The 20,778-nt window shown below is 36.4% G+C and overlaps 3 protein-coding genes across 3 annotated transcripts; all 3 read right to left on the bottom strand.

Annotated features, from left to right (window-relative positions):
• Nucleotides 1–753: 753 nt before the first annotated feature.
• On the bottom strand, nt 754–9,148 carry LOC135633718 (E3 ubiquitin-protein ligase JMJ24-like). Its single transcript, XM_065143559.1, has 14 exons — nt 8,899–9,148; nt 8,144–8,655; nt 7,920–8,062; nt 7,735–7,834; nt 7,436–7,568; nt 7,270–7,324; nt 6,411–7,149; nt 4,841–5,170; nt 3,543–3,986; nt 3,401–3,470; nt 3,084–3,169; nt 1,463–1,582; nt 1,301–1,371; nt 754–1,101 (listed from the first exon to the last, which is right to left on the bottom strand). The coding sequence occupies exons 2-14, from the start codon at nt 8,633–8,635 to the stop codon at nt 1,002–1,004; spliced, it is 2,883 nt and encodes a 960-aa protein (XP_064999631.1). The 5' UTR covers nt 8,636–8,655; nt 8,899–9,148; the 3' UTR covers nt 754–1,001.
• Nucleotides 9,149–10,254: 1,106 nt separating this feature from the next.
• Nucleotides 10,255–11,318, bottom strand: LOC135633720 (ethylene-responsive transcription factor ERF071-like). Its single transcript, XM_065143561.1, has 2 exons — nt 11,081–11,318; nt 10,255–11,000 (listed from the first exon to the last, which is right to left on the bottom strand). The coding sequence occupies exons 1-2, from the start codon at nt 11,193–11,195 to the stop codon at nt 10,570–10,572; spliced, it is 546 nt and encodes a 181-aa protein (XP_064999633.1). The 5' UTR covers nt 11,196–11,318; the 3' UTR covers nt 10,255–10,569.
• Nucleotides 11,319–15,785: 4,467 nt separating this feature from the next.
• On the bottom strand, nt 15,786–16,680 carry LOC135633719 (ethylene-responsive transcription factor ERF071-like). Its single transcript, XM_065143560.1, has 2 exons — nt 16,511–16,680; nt 15,786–16,427 (listed from the first exon to the last, which is right to left on the bottom strand). Exons 1-2 carry the CDS (start codon nt 16,596–16,598, stop codon nt 15,931–15,933), a joined length of 585 nt encoding a protein of 194 aa, XP_064999632.1. The 5' UTR covers nt 16,599–16,680; the 3' UTR covers nt 15,786–15,930.
• Nucleotides 16,681–20,778: the final 4,098 nt, after the last annotated feature.

A 20,778-nucleotide genomic window follows, 5' to 3' on the forward strand; every position in this document is an offset into this window, starting at 1 on the left:
AATTATATTTTGTTAAAATATATTTTAAAATAAAATACAATTATGCTAAAAATATGAGACATATGAATAAAATTATGAAAACCATTTTTATGACTTAGTAAGAAAGGATGATTGTGAATGAGTTAGTAATGAATACAACATCTATTATAATAAAAAGAACTTATATATCCAATAAAATTATACATAGGTAATTGAGTATATTTTATAAATAATTAATCAAATAGATTTAGTCATTTTAATGTTCATTATTAAACCGAGGATCCAATTTCCTTTTTTTTGGATTAGACCAGTCTGGCTGGATATTATAATTATGCATCTTATCCAAATAAAAACCAAAAGATAAAGAAAGGATTAAGAATATTGATGGATTCAAGAACGAATATTGAGAACAAATTATTTCGAATAGAAGAATTTGACGTAAATTCTGCAACATACTGTATATTTGTACTTGGCACGTATGTGAGCTGAGCAACACAACACGCTAGCATCTATAGAACATACGGCAAAAAAGTAGACTGAAAACAGATCTGAACCAACAATTCCACTCACTACATTGCCATGTTGACCAGAAACAAAACCACGCTTTAACATTTCTCGATATAAAATGCTGAATGGATTGTATTCCAAAAGAATTCAACCAAACTCAATGGCTGCAGAAACGTTACACAACATGTCGCCTTTAAATTCACAATTCAACATATTACCCCAGATATAGACGATACCACAAGTCAGGTCATTTAATTAGTCAAAACAAAAAAAAATAACTTACAAGCTTTTATTATTAGTCCATAATGTGTTTGGCTATTGTAGCCATCTCCAAATAAATTTATATCTAGTATTTCTCTGCAAATGCTTGGCCTAGAAGCTAAAGAGAAGAGTCAGCTCACTAACATTACACATTCATCTTCCTTGGAGATGATGTTTACATCACCGTATATAAACTATATACAATCCTTTAGCACAAACAATCTTTACATTAATCAAATGTGAAATCAGCCGATTCAACTGCAAACTACTTGTCGTCGCTTTGTCAACTTTTCTATATTCTCAGAAACTAATGCAGTGAGATTCCGGTTCTCAAATTTAACATCTGAACTGAGCCTGCAAAAATTTAGTAAGTGGATTAATAGGCAATGCCACAAGTCAGCAAAGAAGCAATCAAGAGTCAGGAGAAACAATTAGTAGTTAATATGAACCGGGAGTTGTTGTGAATTTGTGAACTGTCATCTTAAATTCACAAAAAGGGATCTGATTTTTAAGCTAAGTAACACCAAAATGAGATGTAAGAAATTTTAAATACCTGGGATCGAGTGTTATTTTCTGAATTTCTCTGATGGCTGAACTGGCGGCATACATAGACATCTTTCCCACCTGCAAAAACAATATACATATAATATACAAACTAGGTAGTTAAGGAAAAAGCACTGTGGAGCAAACTACTATTAGTGTAAATCGGGTGAACCTCCAACATCTTAAGTTTTGCTTCATGATTGTTTGGAAGGCAACGAATCTCTTCGGCCATACGAGCAGCCTCTCTTAAGCTCTCCGGAGATAAAAAGTCAAGAACCAACTGAACCGATGACTGCAAGATTAAAATAAAGTCAACAACAGTTTGGCTTACAGATAACTGACAATGTCATAAAGCTTGAGAAATAAAAGGAACTGACAGTAGCATACTAGATTTTCTTGCATGCTATACATCTTTTGAAGCAATTTATCTCATAATGTTACAGAAATCTAATAATAAATCAAAAAAGTGAGAAAAACACCAAAGCAAGCAGAAATAAATTTAAATTGGCCATCTGCATCCAAACCATGGCCGCACCAGAACAGGTGAACATGAAATAATGCAGTAAGTACAAGCACAACACATCCATGGACCCAAAAATAAACAAGCAACGGAAGATTTTATCTTTCCCTTTCCATCTTTAAGAGAAGTGAATAAGCCATGTTTAGGAATAATACAGATTAAGGACCCAAAAAAACAAAAATTGATCCCATAGGATAACAAGGAGTTTGGTTTAATTGAAATAGTTCCTTGCAGGGCTCTGGAAAGATTGGATCAGAATTGGATCAAAGTAGATCCATACCTAACCCAAAATTTCATCCCCCATCTTATCCAAAATATCAAATGAATCAGCTCTGAACCAATCCACATCTGAAACACATATACCCAGATCTCCAATACAGACCAAATGGTCCACATCAGAAAATAGATATCAGGAGGAATATATTGAGACAGATTGAGAGAGAGAGAGAGAGAAAGAAGAGAGAAGAGGCCTACAACACTAAATTTAAAAAAACAAACCATTTGAAGATTACTTGTGAGAGATGCTCTTGGTGTCCATTAGAGTTTAAGAGACACAAAAAGGCTGATATTCCTGGCTTGCACAAAAAGATTATATCAGTGAGCTTCTCAGAAAAGCGTTGCACCACTGTTGTTCCTGGCTTAATGACTTTACCCTATCTAATAGGGTAAATCTTAGAGTTAGGATTTTTTTTTATCCTAATTCCAAACAATGTAAGAGAAAAGGTAAGAGGGTGAAGAAGAGTGTTTTTGCATAAATGATGAGATATTGCAGTAATTGATGTAAACTTAACTTCTGCTTGTTCTCTCTATCTTACAAGTTAGTGATGGAGAAAATAAAAATATTCAAAGAAAAATAAGTCAAGGAGGTGTACAACTTTGAAGACCGAAATGTTTTCAACATGAAATATTTTCAGTTGATAGGTCCCATAAAATAGAGAGGGAGAAGACTGCATGTTACGGAGTAGCATGTGGACTAACGACATATAATAAAGTCAGATTGGATTGCTCTGGCTACATATCTGATTTCATAAGAATTGGGACTGTCATAAGATCAGATTTTTAGGTCAGAATTTGATCCATATCAATATTTATCCATATTGGATCAGATCAGGATGGATGCTTTAGCAGCCCTAGCTCCATAGAGGGTTTTCATCATTTACATGCATTTATATCCCCTCGAGTGTTCTAATAAATCATGAAAGAACTATAAAAGCTCATACAAAAGCTTTATTAACAATTTAGGTACTTCAATCTCTCTGTAAATGCATCTCACCTGAAGATTTCGAACCTGAAAAGGACATCCAGCAGGGATAAAAACAGCCTCACCAACATGCTGCTCAAATGTCCATGGCTCAATTCCTATCAGATCAACAGGAAATTCAGAGTATTAGAAACACAAAACATGAACAAAAGACAGCACAATTGAGAAATTTAGAACATTGTTAGCATCATAACAAACAAAAAAACTGGCCATTTTTTTCAATTTCTATTTACAGAAGTCTAGAGAAAACATCAAAAGATGTACTACTTTAGTCAGACAGCTCGAGCACGCAAGAAAAAAAAGAGCTACCAATCACATATTCAACTTACTGAATTGTTCCTTCAGCATTTTCTTCTGATCATTGTTTAGGTACACAGCTTGGTTATAGAGAGGCATAACCTACCAAATAAAAAAGGCAGTAAAATACTGCACAGATATAAGATAATGTACTGGCAAAAGAACAAATTTTACCAAATTGGTAAATTCACTAGAACTTGTAAGGTTCGTCCAATTAATCTTCAAGTATTCATTCAGCTTAGGAACATCTTGTCTGCGAAAAACATCCCAAATGGCTCCAGCACAAGCTCTTTCTGAAGGGTCAGGCAAGTGCTTGTCTGCATTAGTAGATTCAGAATCCCTCCTTTCGTGAGCACTTAGTTCATGGTGATTGGATTCTTGAATATCCATAGTGGTGTCCTCCTTGGTTTTCAAACCCAAGGAGAACTCGTCTTCCTTACTGCATTCTCTGGAAGATATATCAGATATCCCTGTATGCTCATCCAAAGACACATTAGAATCCATAAAATTGACATTCTCAAGGGGCTTTGCAGCTTCGAAATCCTTGAAAGTTCTATTGCTTTTTTCAACCTCAGACCTCTTTAAAGCTGCATCAGCTGTGTGCATTAAAAGGGAAACCTGCACAAAGTACAAAAGGTTTCAGATTGTAGTGCTTAATTATGTTAGGATTTCAAACCATATGGTAAAGTAGAGCTGTTCATGTCTCAACTATGATCCAAACTTTGTAATCAAAGCATATAATTTATCTTCCAGTTAAGAACCACAAAGTACTTGCTGATGCAGATTCACAAAATATTTACCAATGCAGATTCATTGATTGTACAGAGATGCCAGTACCAAACAAAAATTAAATAGTAAAAAGCCATAATATCCCAAATATTTGCAATAGGATACATGGATCCTTTCTCATCATTGAGTGTTGTGCATGAATCCAAGTTTATACAATCTTTTATGTTGGCTATCAGTTATTCAACACAACCTTCTCCCATTTATTCCTCAAATGACTACAAATTACACCTATTTATATATGGTTTATTCTTACACCAGGAAAATTAATGTCGATTAACACGGGTGTCAACCAGCAAAAATGCAATAATAAAAAACCGATCCAATTAAATTATAAATCATCTCTGCGAGATATCCCAGTGATTAGTGCATTGTTGCACAAGTGATAGATGACCTAAGTACATGTGTGAGCGGCTTATATGTCATTTAATGTAATGAATTTTTTTAAGAAGATCAAACATAGGATCAGATCCTAGAGTTACTGAATGCCACCTCATTCAGCAAAAAGCAGGATATTTCATAAAATAGAAGGTATAATAATTATTTCTTATTGAAAAGAAATGCATGCAGTGGTAATGTATAATTATGGTTGTCATGTACTCAGATAGCAAAAAATACTTGAAGATTGACTGTATCACCAATATTTACTTGAAATGCATGTGGTGGAGAAAATTCAGTGGACCTACCATATCACCCATATTTACTTGAAGATTGGCCACAGGATCACCTTTATCAAGCTCTTTGTGTGTGCCATAAGAAATAACAAGTTTAGGTCCTACTTCATTTTGCATTGCATCATGCGGTAGCTTTGCAGCAAGATTTAGAATACCCCACTTGTAATGAACAAATTCAACCAATGGGAAATTACCAAGAAACTCTGGTCTCTGACATAATATAAACTCTTCCACAGCACCAGGAGTTGGCCAATCCTTTATTCTTAACATTTCTGGCTGGCCATCTTCATGCATACAACCCTCTGAATATCCTTTAATGAACTGAACTAGTTCAATTTCAACCTGCCATACATAGTATGGTTTAAAGATAAATCAAGGAAAATAAAATGGAAACAGCAATCATTTTCCTAAACAGAGATTTGTAACAAAGATGCATAAAATTCAAGTAGATAAGAATATGATATTGGGAATTCAAGTGTTAGAAGTCATCATTCCTATACAGTTGCCAAATCACATAGATCCCAGAGAACACACCTTAAAGCTTATAAAAGGGTTCCTACTGCCATAACAAAATCATGACAGATCCATAGATAATGTCAAATAGAAGATACTGAATCAAGATGAAATAGAACAAACCCATAATACCATCATACTATAATATGGACAAGAAATACCAAAACCCAATTTGGTACTATATATGTGATGCTTTGATTAGGTCCACAGTAGAAGTTGATAATTGGTTGTGTTGGTATATAAAGCTTAATGAGCTTAAACCTGGTATTTGGAATAAGCACTTTTGGATACATTGTTTAAATCCTATTTATTCAAGTTAATGGTGCAGCAGATATCCTTCATCATGCTTCAAGGTAGAAGGGGTTGCCTCGATTCTTTTGCTTCGTTAGGTCTAAAACACTTAAAACTGGGGGAAACCTCCTACACTTCAAATTTCTGTTTGATTATACCCTCTGGATATAAGCTGACATCCTAATGTCTGCAATAAAATGTACGACACTTTGGCATCAATGTTACTACTAACATGTGATGCTTTGACATTGAGTTTACTGAGCATGATTTACATTTACTGATCCCTATTATCCTATTAACCCAATAATTGACTATATGAACAAAAAATCTTTAAATGTATGGAAGTACTGTGAAACAGTAAGTTGTCTTAAGTCTTAACAAATACTGATTGCTCTTTAGACAAAATGCAGAATCAATTTAAGTGAAATCACATTTAGAATCAAACAAAAAAATTCCACAGCAATCATTGACAGAGACAATCAAGTGGGGTAATATCAAATATGGTAAAGGATCTAGGATAATACAACTGCAGTTATGGTTTCCAATGTTCTTACCATATGCAGCATTTTTCTGTTCAAATGTCTCCAAATTAAGACACTATAATAAAGAAAAGCATTATCGGCAAAAGTTCTTGAAATTTCCAAAACAAAACATGCTAGTGATGGAAGATTGCTCAAGTGGCACCCAAAGTTGTCTCAATAAAACTGAAATCAGCATTACTGCAAATGAAACCAACAACAAAAATCACCATAAAGGATGAGTCATGCTGGAAACATACCTCTGACAGATCATAACAATTGAAGGCTTTCACCTTCATATTCTCATCCATTCTCTCATCTATAGTCTCTTGAATGCCTTTCCATATAATGGATGGATCCCAACTTGAAGCCAATGGACACTCAAATGTATGTCTTACAATAACTGGTTCACCCTTAACCCAGTGCTCATGAAAATGACTGATGCCTTCATGTTTTATATCCTCTGACAATGGGAAGTACAAGAAATTATCATCGCTCTCATCTCTCATAGAGCACTGACGACGAGTGAACTTACTTACCCAATTGGACTCAGAAGTGTTATTCCCTGTACAAGGACATCTCATCAAACCATCTACATCACAAATTGTGCATCCGTTAACCATTTCCTCAGCACTTTTTACCAGTTTTGCGACCCAGTTTATTTTGAAAATACGCCTCAAAACTAACTTCGAGGACCCACAGCCACCTGCCTCCATAGGTCCACAGTTGATGGTGCCATCACTGTTGGCTTTCCACCTGGGAAACTGATGAACAAAGTTAATTGTACAGTCATCACTAGCACTTCTTTCAGATGATTCTAGACATGTGGCCACAGCATTGGCATCTTTGCTTCTCTCAGAAGACCAACCCTGATTGCATTCACCTCTAACGGCAACCGAAGATGACCGTCGAAGATCCCGACAACAGGTGAGGCATAAATCATATGAACAGTTTGTACAGTGTCGATGATAATCGAGAATTGGTACTTTGCAGAAGTCACTGCACCCAATTATGGTATTATTGCTTAATGCCTATGAAACCATGATTGAAGAATGTGCAAGCGCTTCAATTGATAGTAACAAGAGAAAATTATGAAGTAATGTATTAATGGGAAAGTACCAGCACAGCTGCTCATCCGCATCTATCTTTACCCTTGGAATATCAGCTTTAGGCCCTGAGACAAAGGATAATATCAGAATTGTAAGAAAGATTAAAGGACGAAGCAAATAAAATTAGGAAATCTGCAAAAGAAGTAAACAAAGAAAGCAACGGCAACTAAAGGTACCATATATTCTTGTTTCAACGCCTATCTCAAAGCATTGCTCTGCATAAATCTGCTTAAGCACAGGAAGTATGAACTTCAAAAGGCTATGAAGATATCTCAACTTATCGATTGCAGCCATCTCCTGTATCTTAGCCTGAAAATAAAGATAGGAATTAAGTAATTGAAGTAGGCATGCCTCGAATAAAAAGAAAAGGAAAGGAAAAAAACACAAACACAGAATGAAAAGACAAAATAAATATCCCAACATGAGTGAAGATACAATGTAATTTGCACAATCAGATGAAAAGGGGGAAAGCTACCTTAACTAAATTATCTCCCTGCAAGCAAGCTTTACAAGTACATATACCACGACATGCTGGGCAAACCTGACGGATGTCTTCAACAGGGATGTCAGCATACCTAATAGATGCAATTCGTCATGGAGCAGTCAACTCTCCATTAAACTAAAAGCTTAAAACTTAACATACAGCAGAAAAATTAATACCATCTTGATATGCAGCCACTACAGTACCCTCTCCTCTCGCAACTAATACACCAAACGACGCTAGCTCGGTCATTCTTCCGGCAGTGATGACAAATTTGTCCATCAGCCTCACCAGAAGAACCAGAACTTTTTCCAGAAGATTCCTATAAGACCGTATACAAAATCCCAGATTGCTTAAAAAACAAACACTAATTACAAAGAAGGAAGCATCAACTTTAGCTCACCCCTCGGCTACTCCCATTGTAGTTCTTTGCCTCCCTATACAATGGTGGAGTCTTGTATACAGATCTAACTTGATTCTCCTCAACATGAAGCGCATCTCTCTGCACCTCCTGAATAGACCTTCCCTTAACACCATGCGCTGAAAAACTCCTCGCTGTCCCACGAGAGTACAAGGCCTGCCCTCTGGGCATCTTCTCCTTGTACTTGTTCACAAAAGGCAACTCCGCCCCACCTACATTCATCGGAGACATGGACCTCGACGTTTCAGGCTCCTTACTCCTGCTCTCCAAGTATATATCAGCGTCGTCAAGAGACTTCCGCCTTGCCTTCCTCTCACTCGCCCTCTGCGCAGAGTTTGCCGCCCGCCTCTTCGCCTGGATGTAGTGCTTCTCGCATACGGTCTTATCTGGCATCGACAGGGCGCTGCACCTCCACTGTTTCCCGTCCGATCTCTTGCACCTCAGGTCCTCAGGTATCCCCACATAGTCGTCCATGCCTCGGACGCTGCCCTAACCTAGAATTCAAGAAAAGAACCAGATAGTAGGTTGCATGACAAAGATTCCAGCTTTCTTCTTCCCCCATTCAAAAAGCTTCAAGAACGAAATCTACGTCAAAGATTCCAGCAACGACATAACCCTAAATCTAGGCCGAAACTTTCATCAACCGAGATCAAGTCCAAACAAGCAATTGGAGTTCAAGATCGATCACATATCCGGAAAAGTAAAGAAAGAAAGACGGGGAAGAATTGGGAGAGCACCTTTGGATCCGGATTCTAGGGTTTTGAGCGTCCCCGATCCTCTTCTACTCGGCGAAAAGAGGAACAATTGCGAGAGGAACGGCGACATGGAGAGGGAGATATATATAAAAGGGAAGACTGAACGCAGAGTCTGTGTACTTTGGACTCGAGTTGGAGGACGTCTCGGAGAATTAAGGAAAGATTGAGGGGTCAAAACTCATAAAAGGATGTGGACGTCGCAGTGGGGATCGCTCTCTATTCCGCAGTACCAAAAGAAGAAGAAAGCCAAGGCCGGGCTCTGTAACATGTAAGTCTATTTCCCTAATTACCCGTGATAGTTTCGCTTGCGGTGGGACGAAGAGGATGTGGTGTCTGGGGGTAGTTCGGGTATTTTAGGGGCGTCTGCTGGTTTCTTGAGGTTGGTGGGGGCACAGGGCGACGCTCTCCTACCAGTCCGGCGCGGCAGGGATCAACCCATCCAGACCGTTCATCTTTCATCTCGATTGATCGAACGGCCGTGATGGTCTGTTGCGAGATGTGGACTTGGATCCTCTGCTGACCGTGATATAAACCATCAAACATTTCATCAATACAATTTTAATGCTATACAATTAGAAAGTATAATATATGATTATAAAGTATGGGACAGAAAGTGAAGCCACTTTATTTCAGAATTAATATAGTCCAAATCATGATTCCTTAATGCATTATATATATATATATATATATATATATATATATTGCTGCACAACTCAAAAATCACTTCATGAATTGACAAGAATATAACAATATTACAAAAGTACACCATTAACTATTCAAATTGATTGCATTTTAAAAGAATATGCATGTAGGAATTCATATAATATACCAAAACAATCCCACCTTAGAGCATAGATTATGGATTGTGATTATATATAAGTTGCATTAACCTTAAATATGTTAAGAATTTCTGATTTTGGTGATAATCAATTCAAAAAACTTAAGTTATTAAAATATGATCAATTTAATACTCTATCATTAGTATAAAATTGTGGACTTATTCCACATGATTTGTAAACATCAAAACATGATATATATGATATTAGAGTAAGGTAATTTGTGGGTCATACTGGAATCTAATGTACATACTGGTGAATCTCCAGTAAGACAGAAATCATAGTGTAACAGACCCACACAATTTGAGATAATTCTTTTCATCTATGTGATATAGGTATGGGCCTGATGAGAACATTAGCTACATGAATACCAAAATAGTCTCATATTTGAGGTAAAAATGTGTAAAGATAGTATGTATCACTTTCCACTTTAGAGAGCATCTTTTGAGTATTCCTTTTTGGAGATTTAACTTGCATAGTTTACAAGCTTGTATCATTATAATTCAAAAGAAAGGGAAACTTTTCTTGATAGAAGACCATAAAGTAACTATAGAAATAGAAAAGGACGACAAATAGAGCTATGGTTATTACCCCAAACAAAGGCCTTTGTTTGAGTTGATAGTCTCACTACAAAGACCCACTTTACACAGCAAAACTTGATAGTTAACACCACCATCAACACATCAACGAAGATAGGAACATCAAAACCTAATAGAGAGAGAGACACAAACCATTAGAGGTCCAAAGAAGTACAAGGACAGTACGTAGCAGCCAGTCCTAATGGTCACAGATGCATCCAGACATGCATCGACATCGTCTAAAGAGGAGCAGAAGACGGAGTGACGTCATCAAAACACCAGAGCATCTCCATGCCTGGAGGCCCCGTCGAGGGCACAACGCTCTCCATGTACGGCACCTCATACAAGTTCATCGTGTACGATGCGTCGGCCGCCGCTGTTGTCGGCTGATCGGAGAGCCACCTTGCTTCGTACGAGCTAACGGTGGCTGCGGAGCGCCGGCGCGGCGGGTTGGGGAGGGGGTCCTCGTTGGGGAAGTTGACCTTTGCCTTCTTGCCGCGGATCCGGCGGGCCTCGCGGTCGTATGCTCGGGCGGCCTCCTCAGCAGTGGCGAAGGTGCCCAGCCATACCCGAACGCCTTTCACCGGGTCGCGGATCTCCGCTGCCCACTTCCCCCACGGCCGATGCCGTATTCCTCGGTACAGGTTCTTCCGCTCCCGCTTCCTCTGGACTGTGTCCATCAAGTACAATACACAAAGTTTCTTGTCACCGTCCTTCTAACTTCCAGGAGAGAAAGAAGACGAGCAGTACCTTTCTCGAGTGGTGGCGGGATACAGTGGCAGTCGGGCCAGAAGACGGAAGTGGAGGGTCGGTGGGTGTTGTCGCGAGGAGAGATCGAGTCGGAGATGATGGCGCCTCCACACATCTGATCACCACAGTCCTTTTTCTTCTGGTAGATGATAGGAGCTCGGAAGGGAGAGGAATCGAGAGAGAGAGAGAGAGAGACGTGGTTTTGGCAGAATGGAAGGTGGGAACGTGGTATTTATGAACAAAGCAAGACATCAATGGTAATGGACGTGGTAAATCTCAGGCATGCTGTGGGCACCTGCACAAGTCTCCATCGACCAAAGTTGAAAAGCTGCCATCGACACTTTGACTCAGCTTTCTCTTGACCCAAGTCATGTAGCATTTCAAAGCCATGGCATTGCAACACATGGACGAAAGCACCTCCGTGGTGCATAAACAAGTAATATATAAGGAGCACATTGTATTTGAGCCGCAGTATTGACATGATCGAGAAGTGCTCAAAGCAGATCGATCTTAACTAAGACCAAAAGGAGCGAGCAACCACTTACCAAGTTGCTATAGGTGTTGACGAATACCATGAGACATCTGTTCCTTTGCCCAATCTCTTCAGTAAGCGGACGTTTTCGTGAAACTTGACGTAAATGTTCTCATGTTGTTAGCATGGGTTCTTTCACCATCTTTGTTCGTTCTCTTGGCAATGGATCGAAGCAAAATAGAAGGCATGGTCTCGATCTGTGGATGGAGGCTGCTTTTGATGGAGAGTGAAGTACTATTAAGACGAGATATACTCTCTCTCTCTCCATAAAACACCGGCAAAAACACTTCAGCACTCCCTAAACTTTTTCGTAATCAATATCAATTAGCTTACGAGCTAACTAGCACGGTAATGTCATGACCTGAGCCTCATGAAGCTAACTGATCTATAACCATTGATCAAAATACTTAAACTAAATTTTATAATAAACTACTCATCAAATCCTTATAAGTCAATCTTAATCTTATCCACTTCCGACGTGGAACTAATGTTATATACTTAAAGAAAAAACATATGATATAGAGAATTCTACAACACAAACTAACATGAGAAGATTGATTTCTATATGTATTTGCTAGAGAGACGACTTCAAAATAAAAAAGAGAGACTTAGATCAACAAGTTATAAAAATAAATTAGAAAATCCATGAAGAATATAAATGATTCTTCAATGTACTAGAAAAATCACATTCTTCTTTACATGAAGAGAAACAAATACAAGAAACTTCAATCTAAGTCATGAATCCCTTAACGTTTTCTCACATAAATTCTATAAACAAAAAAATATTCTATCATAGATCTATTAGAGAAAGCCATAAGACCATCTAACTTATTTTTCTCTATATCTCTCATTAAATTTTTAATTCTTATACTAATTCTTGGAACTAACTTGAATCTAATTATGACTACTAAAATACATATATGTTTTTACTAGAGACAATAAGCATAAGAAATAATATATAATAAGCTATGTTGATTTAACATTATCACTCAGCTTTATGAAAGTTATAATAATAATTACTAGAATCATGTTTCTCTCTCTCTCTCTAAAGGTATACACTGCAATGAGTTGATGTTGATCAATATGATTCATTGCATCACATGATCTAATTGGTACCAAACGCTAATTAATTCCTTTCACTAAGACCATTTCAAAAGCTAAAAAGATGGCCGGAGACTAATGGTAAAAGATTTGGTGAAGTGCTTCTCAAGAATCCCAAGTTAATGATCATGTCGAATGTAGTGTACCACTTTCAAGGAAGAAGCTTTGTTAGACAAGAAGCTATATAAAGTCATAGAAACATGATTTGAATGAAAGAAATCCATGTTTACTTTCTTGTTCCTGCCTAATTCTTTTCCCATTTTTTAAGACTAAAATGCTTGGTTTAATCACATGCTTAAACCCTACTCAACCTATGGCTCGAGCATCACGAGTAGAAAGAGAATTGCACTAGCTTCCTTCTTGCATTCTTGTGTTTCAAGCTGTCCATTCTTTTTGTGAGTATCTTTCTAAACATAATTTACACATTTTACACGAAACTAAATGGCTTGACAGAAACAAGATGAATTAGATTCTTCCAATGTCTGATTTGAGATCACCAAATATTCAACTTAGAAATTCGATGATCTTCGAAGCCATCCATTTCATATTCAATTGCAAATCGTTGATGCAGAAGAATAATATATATTTATATACTTCAACACTAAAAATGTTTAAAGTATGAATAGATAGATTATTTGGATATATATCCATAAAAAAAAAGAGATGGTATTAGAGTAAACATTTTGTGTTCAAATATTTTCTGCACCAAATATCTGATTAATTCCATGTTTTAAGAATATTAATATAAATCATGCATAATTAGTTAGCTCTGATACCATAATAAAATTTTAATCAAATTACTAATCATCCAAAGAGTTTATATTGATAAGAAAGAGGCTAACATTCATTGAATTTTCTTTCTATAACTATTCTAAAGATATTTCATTTGACATCTTTGTGATAGGGACCTCTTAGGCATTTACTTAATATCTACCTTTAATAGGGACCTCTTTTGCAAGTGTAGATATTAAAGGTAGAATCGGATCATGTGGAACCTTTAAGACTCGCTTAAAAAAGCCCCTTTATTAGATGACTGTGATGGCATCTCTCTCTCTCTCTCTCTCTCTCTCATCAGTAGGATTAGCCCACAGTTTTGTGGCAGGTGAGCTTTTGCAACATGAAAAGAAGCTGCAAGTTTGCAAGACAGCATTTGCAAGTTGTCACACCACCAACAGTGTAATGTTAGTGTACTCAAACAAGCTGAAGCTTAGTCAAGAATGACCATGATGACTTCTCATATTATCTTTTTTTTTCTTCTGTTTAACTACAGAGATCATAGATTGCAGATGTTTGCTACTAATTTAGCTAAATAATTCATTATTTTTGGACTAAAATGATGTAATTCCTTGTAAAGAAAAATTATCTTATTTGTGGTATTACAGACCTTAGAAGAATCTAATTCATCTTGTTTCTGTCAAGCCATTTAATTTTGTGTAAAATGTGTAAATTATGTTTAGAAAGATACTTACAAAAGGAATGGACAGCTTGAAACACAAGAATGCAAGAAGGAAGCTAGTGCACTTCTCTTTCAACTCATTATGCTCCGAGCATAGGTTAAGTAGGATGACATCTTGGGATCTTACATCCCACATTGCATTCAGCTCCCACTAAAAGAAACTAATAAATCTCTAAAAGAGTATTAGTTTGAGTAGAAGTAGATATACTAATTAATATTTTTAATAAGTAATACACTTTTTTATTCTATTTAATACTCTCGAAATGACACTTTTATTTTATTTATAAAGAGTTTTTCTTATTTTACTTACTAATAATTTAATCTTAGATCACTTAATAGATTATACCAAAACCTCTCTCTTTTTTTCTTATTTTGAAGTGTAAGTAAAAGAGTGCAGATATCAGTGGCACCTCAAAATTATGTGTAGTGTGGAGAGTATCTTATGCAAAAAATAACTATATAAATAAAATCTACGCATCACATATCTAATCAATTTGTATAATCTTATTAAATTGATCAATCAATTTTTTTATTAGGCTGTGTCATGATATCTAGCACATCTTATTTTTTTGAAACTTTTTATTTAATTAATATACTTAAAACCGATTTGTATCCATCCATTAGTTATGAAATTGATTGAAATGTGAGTATCCAATTAGTTAGCTATAATAAAATTTAAATTTTAGACTTAAAAGATTAAAGATTTATAGTCTCCTATAATAAGCTTTTTAGATATAAGACATAAGTATTATACTCGGTTTATTCATTTATCAAAATATTGAGATTTTTTATATCTCATCTTATAATATACTATAATATTTATCTAAGTCAAAAATCTTAATTAATAAAAGTATTTAGTCTAATATTAATTAAAAAAAAAAAGATCGTATAAGTCTCTCGGATCATCTTTATCCTCATGAGCTATATATTCAAAGCGGATAATTCTTTAAGTCTACACGATCGTATCGAAGATGATTAAATATTAATTTTATCATTATTTTTTTATAAAATTATAAAAAAAAATTGATTGCACCATTGATAGTACATATAAACGTCGGTAAAAAGACTTTGACTTGAACTCCTCACACGTTGAGAGGCAGCAAAGTGACATTAGAAGACCCAGCTACTTCGCTTTTGACTGCCTCCCTGTCCTCATCGACCTTTACGTGCCTCTCTCGCTCTGGAGGCGTACCATTACACCGTAGAAGAAGAAGAAGAAGGCTCTCTCAGATCTCCCATCGTTTCAAACAAGAGACAAAGGAGTAGGAGTCAATGAATGAAACGGACACCGCCTTTATTAGTCTTCTGCTGGGCCACTCCGGCCAACCTTCTTTCTTCCTTCCATGTGTTGATCATGTAGGAGGAATAATAATAACTTGAATTGGACATGCGTTGAAGCAATGTGTTGGCACCACTTGACCCCTCTTACTAAATCGAGATCGGCATATCACATATACGTCTAATCTTAGTACGTGCGCATGTCCGTCGATGCGGCCATTGTTTATCTTCATGGAAGCTAAATTTGCACCTATGCCATCGACGTGTTCTACTGTTTCTTGGGTCCATCACGGCACCAAATTTACTATGATCTCACGATAATCAAAGCAGTGATTAGATAGATGATACATGTGGGATACTGATATTTACCGCAGCACCTTGTAACATAACCACTAGTCTCTTGATGGGTTCGTTTTGATGAGAGAGAAAGGAGAACGACAAAACGGCCACCCATCATCTCGGCCGTCCATCGCGGTGGATCGTTCAAACGAAACAGAGGTCACCGCACAGATCGGCGCTGCTCGTCTCACTTCCCTCCCCCGCCGACGCCGCAGCCACCGATGACTCCTCGTGCTCCAACCCGAGGAGCGCCTCCAAGCTCGAGATCCGCTCCCGCAGCCCCTCCTCCAGCGACGCCGAGCACGACGCCGAGCTCTCCTCCTCCGCCCAAGCAGCGGCTCGCCGCTTCGTGGGGGGTTCCGCCGCGGCTGCGGCTGCTGCTGCTTCGGCGTAGTCGCTGGGGTTCGGGAAGTTGAGCTTGGCCTTGCTCCCCCGGATCTCTCGCGCCGCCACGTCGTACGCCCGCGCCGCCTCCTCCGCCGTCCCGTACGTACCCAGCCACACCCTCGACCCCTTCCTCGGGTCTCTTATCTCCGCGGCCCACTTCCCCCAGGGCCGCCGCCGTATCCCCCTGTACAACGTCTTCCGCCGCCTCTGCCCTCCCCCTGCGGCCCCGGTCTTCGTGCCCTCGCCCTCCTCATCTGCGCCAAAAATCGTGCGCAGAGTTCACCGGGTAGTAGCAGGAAAAAGGAGAAGCAGGAGGAAAGTTCTCGTAGGGTCTTACCATGACGGGGAGGGGGATTGCCGCCAGGCGTCAGATCAAGGTCTTCCACGGCGGTCACGAAGTCAGAGATGATCGCTCCGCCACACATCTCGGCCTCTTCTCTTCGCCGGCGAACCTTGTTCCTCCGGTGCACCGTCCCCCAACCCCACCTCTGCCTCTCCCCATTTATAGCCTTCAGCTACACAACCCCATCACTCACTCTCTGCTTATTATATTAATATTTTTGGATGGTGTTAATTTCGGGGAAAGCGGCAAAAGGCGAGCGTTTAACTCCTTTTATTTCTTAATTCCCAATAAAATAAATAACGATTTTTCGGAAGGAGTGCGCGAACGAGGGCGGGCACGTGATGCACACCGGGGAGGAGACACGAGCCGTACGATCACCGTCAGCCCGAGATGAGACGTCCACGTGGAGGCATCATGGCGGGAGGTACGGCCGGTGACGCGGTGTCGACACCCGCCGGTGTAACGCATGCAACCCGGTCCGTTCCAAAACATAACGGCTAAAGTAGCCCGGCTAAAATGCCCGGAAAAGAGACTTTATTCACGGCCTAATGCCACTCGTGACGATCCGCGGTGGCGCAGTGGTGACTGCCTGATCGTGATGATGGGAAGTTGATCGGACGGTTGTGAAGGCGGGGGAAGGTTCAGTGCATCTCCGCCAAGTGGCGTCACGGAAAAAGGGGTAAACAACGCTTTCCGTTCATTTGGGCAGTCAATGTCCAATTCAGATAATGAGCCACAACATAGAACACGAACGTAAAGAGAAAATATCGAATAATAATATTTTGTTATTATGATTTATGACGATAAAATAGAAAAATCGATATTGACATGTTTACATGTTAATAGAACGACAAATATTGTCTCTATCCATCACCTTATTCTTCATTATATTTTAGTTTCGATTTGTCATTTTCATTTTTTTGGCATTATCTTGCCGTTTATATCAATGATTTTGACTATCGAATAATCTCTTCCAAATGATGACAAATCTATTGCCGTATAAATCTACTCAACATCAAGGTTGGAATAGACAGTTTCCAAGTTGACTTCATATGAGTCAGCAAAGTTGAGCTTTCACCCGATCAAAGCTCACAGTCCTTCGAAGCAATTTAAACCTTTTTCATCTTCTTTTAATCGCTATAAAGCCATAGTCGCTTTGAAGAGGTTTGTGCCATGCATCGGCCACTCATAGTATTGTTTTAGATCTCATGTTGCTTGATCTCCTGTGTTAATATTAATAATATATAAATATAATGAAGCTAATTAAGCAGCTATTTTCGTTTATTTAAGTAATTAGACTTTCTTTTACTTGAAAAGAATGATCTTAATTGGACTCTTGAAGCCTTTTAAGTAAAGATTCTTAAGAGGAACGATTACTCTTGAAACCTATATGGATTTAGGCAACTGTCGTAGTTGAAGTGTTGTGGAAGAGGAACAATTTAATATAAGCTTACTGCAAGCTTAAATCTCTTCAAACTTGCAATAACTTGTTGAGAGATGATTTCATATCAGTGGTTTTTAATCTGGACTTAAAATAGATACCATGTTAGATAGATGACACATTGTCTTCCACATCAGCTCCATGGTGGTTATCAGTCGACGATATGCTGGAATATTCCCTATCAAATTTTATTTTAAATTTAAAATAAATATTTTTATTTTTTAGATATTTAAATACCTTAGATATCTAATCTTATCTAACCATGCATTTGTTGGAGTGCAAAGAATGACTAGTGAAGGTAAGTCTTGATCCAAAGACTTAAAGGTGGTTTGTCTAAAGTTTTTATAGCCTATTTTACATGGTATCTTCAATTAGAAAATTAATATTTTAGATATAAAATATATCAAATAATATTTCATACTTTCAACCTTTGATAAACAAATCAAGTACACCATCGTTACGCTAATATTTTAGGTATATTTTAAAAAAAATATTCTTAAATTTGAGTATTATTTGAGGAACATGTTATTAACCAAACAACAAATTAAATCATAGTAGGTTAATTTTCATATCGATGAAAAAAAAGGTTAATTTTGAGATTGAAATTATTATCATAGAAGATTAAAAATGTAGTGGTAATGTATTATGATAGTATTCATTTCCTTCGTTGAATATATAGTACTTGTGAGAATGATTGGGTTAATAGTCCTCGTGGATTCTTTGACTAATAATTATGGTAGATATTGGGGCAATGGTATATGAAAATAATTTGTTATAATTGATTATTAATAACCTAACATATTAACAAAAATCTCATCATAAAAGTTTGTGTTAAACAAGAATAATAGTATTTAATATTCGTTAATATATATATATATATATATATATATATATATATATATATAATACTAAAAAATGAAATATAAGTAAGAACATAAAATCTAGAGGTCGGTGATCATTATTCTAAATGTATTCCCTCAATCTCAACAAAATTTAACAAAGAGTGAGAGAAATCAATTGAAAAAGAGTTGAAAGAAATGAAATTGAGTTGTATGCAAATACTATGAAAATGGGTATTTATAACTCAACTATGGAGTTGTGACAACCAAAATTTGAATTTTATTCATAAGGTTAAATTTGATCATCGATTTAGCTTCACAAAATTGATTTGACTTGACTTAGTGTTTCGAGTATCATCATATTTGAAAGAAAATAATTATGAATTATATTTTTTTTAATATAGAGAATATTCATGTCTCACGATCATTCTTTTACTTCGGTTCAACGGTGGAAGATGCTCATATCTCATATCTTAATTCTTATAAAAAAATTATCCAAAATATTTTTTTGAAAGTCAGATTAACATACTGAGCATCTTTTATAAATATTTATTTAATTTCTTTTTAATCAAAACATACATAAGAATACCACTTAACATAGTGTCATTCTTGTAAATATTAATTCAATGAGAAAATATATTCTTTCTCATGATTTATTGTTATAGCATGTGGAGTAAATTCTTCATTTTTGATAGTTAGGATAACATGTACATATTTAATGAGCACTAGTTGGATTTTTGATATGAATCTAAAAAATATTGACTAGTTTAACTAGTCAAAAAATATTTTATCATATTATTATAAGATCCTCGAATCATAAATATCTTCATCACGTATTATTTATATATAAAAAGTTAATGCTTAACTAAATACATTTGCCCCTCTTTTACTTTTACTTTTTTTTTCCATATTTACCATCAATTAGTGGATTATTTTTTTATAAGATTTATTTGAATTAGACATTCTAATCATCGTTAACATCCATCACGCCACTTGCACAACTATCCTGACTCCACCATCGAATGATGCCAAGTAATATCCATATCTTGATGTTGGCGAAGAGAATTGGTTCCTAACATATATTTCAAGGAACAAAAACTTATTCTCGGATCTCTCCTTGCATTTTGTCAACACCTTCTCATTAGCGACATGGTGGTCCGTAGGAGAACAAGTAGTTGTAGTATCATATACCATTGTCACTAGCTTGGCCTTTTGTAGTGACTAAGGATGTCATTCTCCATTGCTTAAGAGTCACAAATAATTTTCTCTCTCTTTCCGTCTATGGCCCAAAAGCTATTGATTGGTGTGACCATTGGATTGATCATGGCTATTCCATGTATGTATGTTGCTTAGTTTGAGCATCCTTATGATGCAACAAAATCCTCTTGAGGACCTAAGAAGAGAATGAGTACAATATTCCTTCGATGTTAGATTAAAGAAGCCGAAATATTTTTCTTTCATTATACAAATTGAGTTAGGGAAGCTAAAATCCAATCCAATTATTGTGATTGATTAAATTGTAAAAAAGATTTTGTCTAATAAGTTGACAACACAAGGGTTTTTATGAAAATAAAGTTTTCTTTCTTTTAGTCATTATTGTCTATTATTACTTTGGACGAGAAATTATTTTTTATTATATATTTTTAAAAAATCCTTAGAATTGTTATTATCATAGTAAATTCTTTATATGATATCAACGTCAATTAAAAACCTAAATATAGTAAATTAAAAGGATATACATATACACATATACATGTACATACACACACACACATATATATATATATATATACATATATATATGTATATATGTATGTATATATATATATACATATGTATATATATATATATACATATGTATATATATATATATACATATATATACATGTATACACACACACACACATATATATATATATATATATATATATATATATATATATATATATATATATATATATATATATATAGTTGATAGGTAT

Source organism: Musa acuminata, chromosome BXJ3-3 (assembly GCF_036884655.1).
Source record: "Musa acuminata AAA Group cultivar baxijiao chromosome BXJ3-3, Cavendish_Baxijiao_AAA, whole genome shotgun sequence".
NCBI classification, from domain to species: domain Eukaryota; kingdom Viridiplantae; phylum Streptophyta; class Magnoliopsida; order Zingiberales; family Musaceae; genus Musa; species Musa acuminata.

Excerpts from the sequence above, each read along its gene's own strand:
- LOC135633719 (XM_065143560.1), bottom strand. The coding sequence starts at position 16,598 with ATGTGTGGCGGAGCGATCATCTCTGACTTCGTGACCGCCGTGGAAGAC. Across the intron at positions 16,428-16,510 it reads CAATCCCCCTCCCCGTCATG|ATGAGGAGGGCGAGGGCACG; the intron begins GTAAGACCCTAC and ends TTTTTGGCGCAG.
- LOC135633718 (XM_065143559.1), bottom strand. The coding sequence starts at position 8,635 with ATGGACGACTATGTGGGGATACCTGAGGACCTGAGGTGCAAGAGATCG. Across the intron at positions 3,987-4,840 it reads AAGTAAATATGGGTGATATG|GTTTCCCTTTTAATGCACAC; the intron begins GTAGGTCCACTG and ends TACTTTGTGCAG. Across the intron at positions 1,102-1,300 it reads AAAATAACACTCGATCCCAG|GCTCAGTTCAGATGTTAAAT; the intron begins GTATTTAAAATT and ends AAATTTTTGCAG.
- LOC135633720 (XM_065143561.1), bottom strand. The coding sequence starts at position 11,195 with ATGTGTGGAGGCGCCATCATCTCCGACTCGATCTCTCCTCGCGACAAC. Across the intron at positions 11,001-11,080 it reads CCCGCCACCACTCGAGAAAG|TCCAGAGGAAGCGGGAGCGG; the intron begins GTACTGCTCGTC and ends TGATGGACACAG.